The sequence below is a fragment of the Otolemur garnettii genome, unplaced genomic scaffold (genome assembly GCF_000181295.1).
Source record: "Otolemur garnettii isolate 467f Iridium unplaced genomic scaffold, OtoGar3 scaffold00007, whole genome shotgun sequence".
Lineage (NCBI taxonomy): Eukaryota > Metazoa > Chordata > Mammalia > Primates > Galagidae > Otolemur > Otolemur garnettii.
Window position 1 is genome coordinate 12,061,642 of NW_003852402.1, and position 6,145 is coordinate 12,067,786.

Sequence of the window (6,145 nt, forward strand, 5' to 3'; positions counted from 1 at the left end):
GAAAAAAAAAAAAAAAAAAGAAAAGAAAAAAGAACCCTTCTCAAAGATCTACAAGACTGCCACCCAGGCTGCTATGAGGGGCCCAGCACCCAGGTAAGGACTCTCCTCCTTTTCAATTGCTCAGCAGAATCTTAACAGAAAGCCTGGGGTGGGGGTGGGGGTGAAGGTGGGAATGTCAGGCTGGGAAGAGGTTGGTGCACCTGCTGCTGCTCATCTGGCTGTGCTGCCCTGGGCCTCTCAGTCCACAAGGGCTGGAGAGAAGATGCTCCTAGGAAAACACAGGCTTTTACTAGATATAGATAGGGACTAGAAGCCTGGCTCCGTCACTCCCAAAGTCATTAAACCCCTGCAAGTTGCATTTCCTTATCTACAAAATGGGGGCTGATGTTCCCCTGCAGAGTACGGGAAGACAAGAGGTGAGACGAACCTGTGGAAGCACTAGGCATAGGCATAAGTTCTCCGCAACCAGCTCCCTTACCTTTTCCATCCCACCCACCATGGTCCAGGTGATGCAGCCCAGCACCCGGGTGAGGACACAGCCAGGACACCCGCCCTTCCAGATGCCCATCTCCCAGCCCTACCACCTCACCTGTCGCAGTAGAGCTGCATGTGTCTGGGCATCTCACCATGGGGCACTGCATCAGGCAGCTCCTGCAGCTTCAGGGTCTGGAAGTCCACACACTTGCACTTGTCCGGCATGATAAAATACGGGTCCAGTGGGCACTTGGGGCGCCCAGCCTGATCCCTGTACAGGGTAGAGGGAAAGGGTCACCCAAACTACCCTCAAAACCCAAAGGCTACGGGCTCATTTACCCCAACAGTCAGCAACAAGATAAACTGCAGAAATTTACGGGGGTCTCCAAGATCAGGTGGGGAAAGACCCTAGAAGAAGGGCAGCTCTGCAGTAGACTGAGCACTGGATTGGGAGTCAGATGTGCTTGGGGTCCAGCTCCTGCATTAACTTGCTGAGAGGTGGCAGACAATCACATTCATGTAGGACTGCAGGGTCTCAATGTCCCCATGGGTGATAAGAGGCTAGATCAACTACCATATTGAGCCCTTGTTCAAATCCTAGATCTTTTCCTGTGAGATTCTATGTACCCCTAGACCATTCTGAGGGTCCCAGCCACTAGCCATTCAAAAAATACCACAGCAATATCTACAAACAAATAGCGTAGCAAAGCACCTCATGTGCCAGCCACTGCTTCAGGTGCAAGGGAAACAGCAGTGAGTAAAAGATCACTGTTCTTGTGGAGCTCAAGTTCTCATCAGGAGAGAAAGAAAAAAAACACATAAGCAACCACATACTACAGCAACGGCACATGAAAAACAGTGAAAGTAGCGCAGCACCTGTGGCTCAAAGGAGTAAGGCGCCAGGCCCATATGTGGAGGTGGTGGGTTCAAACCCAGCCCTGGCCAAAAACTGCAAAAAAAAAAAAAAAAAGGAAGAAAGAAAGAAAAAACAGTGAAAGTAGACAGGTAAGAGAGTCCAGGTAGGTGTGTAAGACGCAGGGTCTGGGGAGGCACGCTGGTGAGGGACACGTTGGGGGGAACCTGAAGGAGAAGTGAGGACGCAGACTGAGGCAGCCTGAGAGATGTTTCAGGCAAGGTCATAGGCCCTGAGAATGGGACTGTGCTCAGTGTATTCCGGCAGCAGGAAGCAAGCAGTGTGCTGGGGAGGGGAGATGAGAGGTGGGAAGGTAGGCTAGAGGGAGCCAGGAGTAGACCATGGAGGGCTGTGCAGGACTTAACTCCCAACCAGGTGAGAGAGAAATGACTGAATCACTTGCAGTGTCAAGAGTTACCTGGCTGCTGGGTGGAGCAGACTGAGGGGGACGAAGATGGACGCAGAGGACTGGGGAGTGGAGTGGAGTACCACACCACTCTAGTGAGAGATGACAACAATCTGGAACAAGGAGATGCCCATGGGGGTCAGGAAGCTGAGGAGGCACTGGCAAGGGGGTCAGGAAGCTGAGGAAGCACTGGCAAGGGGGTCAGGAAAGAACAGCCACCAAGAGAGCAGAGACCGTTTGGATCAGGTCTGCAAATGTTTTTCCATAGAACCAGACAATATGCATTCTAGATTCTGTGAGCAAGGCCAAATGCAGCCATAGGCAACACATAAGTGAATGAGCGGTGCTGTGTTCCTGGGAGGTACAGCTGACGGGCAGCATTTGGCCTAGGGAGCCACAGTTTGCTTTCAAAGATTCTAGTTTCATCCCCTGAACTACTTTTCCTTCCCAATGATGGGTTCCCCACACAGGCTATCTAGGCATCCTGGTGGGGACAGAATCCATCAATGTAGAAACACCATTCCCCATTTACAGTATCCGGGAGCCCCAGGGCATCAGATCCATATCAAGCCCAAGGGTACACCCCTACTGCAACCCACCCCAGTGGGTCTCTGAAAAGCAGCTGTAGATGGTGCCTGCTGCTCTTCCTTCATCCTTTCTGACCTCCACTCAGGTCACTGCCTTAGTCCCTCTTAGCCACACACTCACGTGTTGCACTTCCTGGGCAGGGGGTATCCCTCCAAGCCCGGGCGCATGGCAATGTTGGTGAGGGTGTTACGGCAGCTGCGACACTGGATAGAGATGCGGGTGGCCTTGGCTCGGACTGCAGAGGCCGCAATGATGATGCCAGGGATCTTCACCAGGTGTGACATCATGTCTGACTGTAACAGGGCCATTGGGAGGATTGTGGGTTAAAAGGAGCCAGAGTACATCTGTATAATGCGTTTTCCGATGAGCCTGAGGAGAGGAAATCTGTCCCTGGGGGAAGCAAAGCCTGCCCTGATGAACAGCTGCCCTTACAAAACAAGTCCAATGCCACTTCCACAGACAGGAAAATCTGGTGAAGCTGTTTGGTTCCACATGTTCACAAAGCCCCTCATGACACCAATATACTGCATAGTCTGGAACACCCACAGCTGTATTTCTGAAACTGACCTGCCATCATGCTATGCTAACTGTGGACAGTGTGACAGGGACCACAACAGAGATGCAGAGGTTCTAGCAAATAACAGAGCACAGCCTTCTGGGTGCAGTACACAATGGAGAAGGTGGCATTAGGTGCACAGGCGACATTTGGGCATCACCATAGAATTTACCAAATATAGCCAAATGTGTCAGTTCATTGGATTCCAACAACCCTGAAGAGACAGCGCAATCGACATCGTCACCCTCACTTCCTCCTCACTGATCTCCTGGCTTCGCCTCCTGCCTGTTTTATAAATCTTCTTCCACACGGCAGCCAAACAGATCAGAAAACTCTTTAATCAGACCATTCTCCTCACACGTCCACTGGCTTCCACCTGTGCTTCAAACAAAGCCCAAGCTCCTCTGCCAGCTAGAAAGGCCTTATGGTGATCTGACCTCTGCACTTCCTTCCTCCTAGCTGACCCTTGCGCTCACTGAGCCCTGGCCACACCAGCTTCTTTCCACTCCCCACTATAGGGCCTTTGCACCTGCTGCTCCTTGAGCCTGGAAATCTCCTTTGGCTGGGCTGCCAAGTGGCTACGCACCACTCAAATCTGCCTCCAACATCTCTTCCTCAAGGCCTTCTCAGATCCCCATCAACTTCCTTGGCCACGTCATGCTGCCCCATTTTCTTTGCTTTTCTTCATGCCTCTCATCCCAGTACCTGAAATCATCTAAATGTTCCTTGTCTGTTTCTCCCACTATAAGCTCCAAGAGAGCAAGGTTATGCCTGTTTTATTCACCATAGTGAGTCACCAGGTACACAGCAGCCACTCAGTACTTGTTGAACAAAACAAGTAACTGAACAGATGACTGACACTGCCAACTTCTGCCTCCTCATTCCTTTTAGCCACGGTGATGGTCATTCAATGTGGCCTTGAATGCATCACACCCTCCTCACCTCTCAGACTTTGTGCTCACTATACCCTAAGCCATCCCACCCCCTGGAATGCTCTCTCCTATTTATGTGCTGCCCAACCTCCCCTCAGCTGTCACCTCTTCAAAGAAGCCTTCTCCATCTTGCCTAGAGGGGCCCCCAGACGTTTCAATCACGCTCTTGATTGCTATCGTTCCATTTATAACCACCTAAAATAATCATGGGTGATGGCTATATTGGTTTACTCAATCTCCTTGCTGGTGTAAACTCTACAAGGCCAGGGGCTCATCATATAGTTGCCGTTGTTTGTCCAGGACACAATTCAAGGGCTTGCCCACAGAGGAGCTCAATAAACATCTATCCAGTGAGTTAACTTTGCAGAGCAGGAAAAAGGCTCAGAAAGGTCAAGAGCCTTGCTCAGGGTTACAGAGCTGGCATCCAACCCTTCCTACATCCAAAGCCCTCTGCACCATATACCCAGCTGGCCTCTCTATGGACCCTCAAAGGCCACCCTCCAACTGGCCTGTCAGTGGACCCACCTTCAGGCTACGAATGCTGGAAGGGCTGGCGTCAGACTTGAGCATGACCTGGATATCCTGGAGCACCTCCTCACCAGCAGGCCGGGGCCGGGTCACCTCATCAGCCACCTCTTTAGCAGCTTCCTCTAGCTATAGAGAAGGAAGAGTACAGGTTATGAGTGACAGGGTCACAACAGCCCTAGGGGACTCAAGGATTGGGTCCCACTTACCAGCTGCAGGTGTTCAGCTGGCTGCTTGTACAAGTAGTCAGCCAAGTCTTCATCAAAGCTGGCCAGATCCTCCATCTCCACCTCAATCCAGTACTCCCCCAGGTTGTAATGCCGCTTGAGTTCATCCCTAGAGTGGGCAGGTGGTGGAGGAGACAGGTGCAGAGAAAACTAACACTGGCTGGGGTGCACTTACACCTCTGAACCTGGCCACATCACAGCCACCATGGCCTCATCATTCCTCTTCCCAGACACCATCTAATTCTAGATCCTTTCATCATTTAACCCTGCAGAAGCTACACACTACCGAGAGGCATCCTCCAAAGATGGCTCCAGGGAAGCGGTCCGCAGGATCGATGAGGCATGTTTCAACACTAAGGTCCATCTGCACAAATCAGGACTCTTCAGAGCCTTTAATTCACTCTTAGAAAAATCTCAAACCTGGAAGCTCCAAGGTAGCAGAGACTACATCTGTCCTGTCTTATGCACCTCCCATCAGAGCCTTTGCACAGAGCATCTCATGAAATGACCATCCCAAGAACCATTTGAGGACCACAGACCAGGGCAGCTGCTCCTAGCTGCACAGTATCACAGGCCCTGTCCCCTGCTACCTTATATCCAGGAACCAATAAAATGGCCAGTCTGGCCACAGAGGGCCCTTGCTATAAGAGGACACTCCACACTTCCAATTGCTCCCCCCCAGAATGTTTTCCATACCTAAAACTCTTCTCTCAGCTCAAGGGTCACCTCAGACTTCAGACCTTTGGAAACCTTCCCTAACTCCTTTCTATCAGCTTGGAATTTATTTTTGGTCTCCACGACTCATGCCCCTGACTTATGAGCTTCCTAAAGAAGTGTCTTTTCACCTTTGTATCCAGTGTTTGGCACAAAGGTGGCAGCTGTTGCATGAATAAATGGGAGGCAGGAATAACTTTACCCATTTTACTGATAAAGAAACTGAGGCCCAGGCCAGGCACGGTGGCTCACATCTACAATCCTAGCACTCTGGGAGGCTGAGGCAGGTGGATTGCTTGAGCTCACAGGTTCGAGACCAGACTGAGCAAAAAGCAAGACCCCCACCTCTACAAAAAAATAGAAAAACTGAGGAAAGAGGATCACTTGAGCCCAAGAGTTGGAGGCTGCTCTGAGCTATGATGCCACAGCACTCTACACAGGGTGACTCTGTCTCAAATTAAAAAAAGAAAGAAAGAAAGAAACAAGAAAGACAGATGCTCGGAAGTCATTCATCTAATAAACTGGTTAGACCCAACTCTGAGCCTAGAAACTCATGTCCTCTACATTTTCTTTTTTAATAAATGGGAGGCCAGGCTCTGCACCTATGGCTCAAGCGGCTAAGGTGCCAGCCACATACACCTGAGATGGCGAGTTTGAATCCAGCCTAGGCCACCAAACAGCAATGAGGGCTGCAACCAAAAAAATAGCCAGGCATCGTGACAGGCGCCTGTGGTCCCAGCTACTTGGGAGGCGGAGGCCGGAGAACCACTTGAGCCCAGGAGTTGGAGGTTGCTGTGAGCTGTAATGCCA

At 50.9% G+C, this 6,145-nt stretch overlaps 1 protein-coding gene across 2 annotated transcripts in view; it reads right to left on the minus strand.

Annotated features, from left to right (window-relative positions):
• Nucleotides 1–6,145, minus strand: part of MCM5 (minichromosome maintenance complex component 5) — a 26,157-nt gene that overhangs the window by 18,431 nt on the left and 1,581 nt on the right. For both annotated transcript variants that reach the window (XM_003783260.3, XM_023509457.1), the window contains exons 3-6: nt 4,604–4,730; nt 4,395–4,523; nt 2,502–2,674; nt 590–745 (exon numbers count right to left, since the gene is read on the minus strand). In XM_003783260.3, the coding sequence (XP_003783308.1) occupies nt 590–745; nt 2,502–2,674; nt 4,395–4,523; nt 4,604–4,730 (585 nt within the window). The remainder of the gene's footprint in view (nt 1–589; nt 746–2,501; nt 2,675–4,394; nt 4,524–4,603; nt 4,731–6,145) is intronic.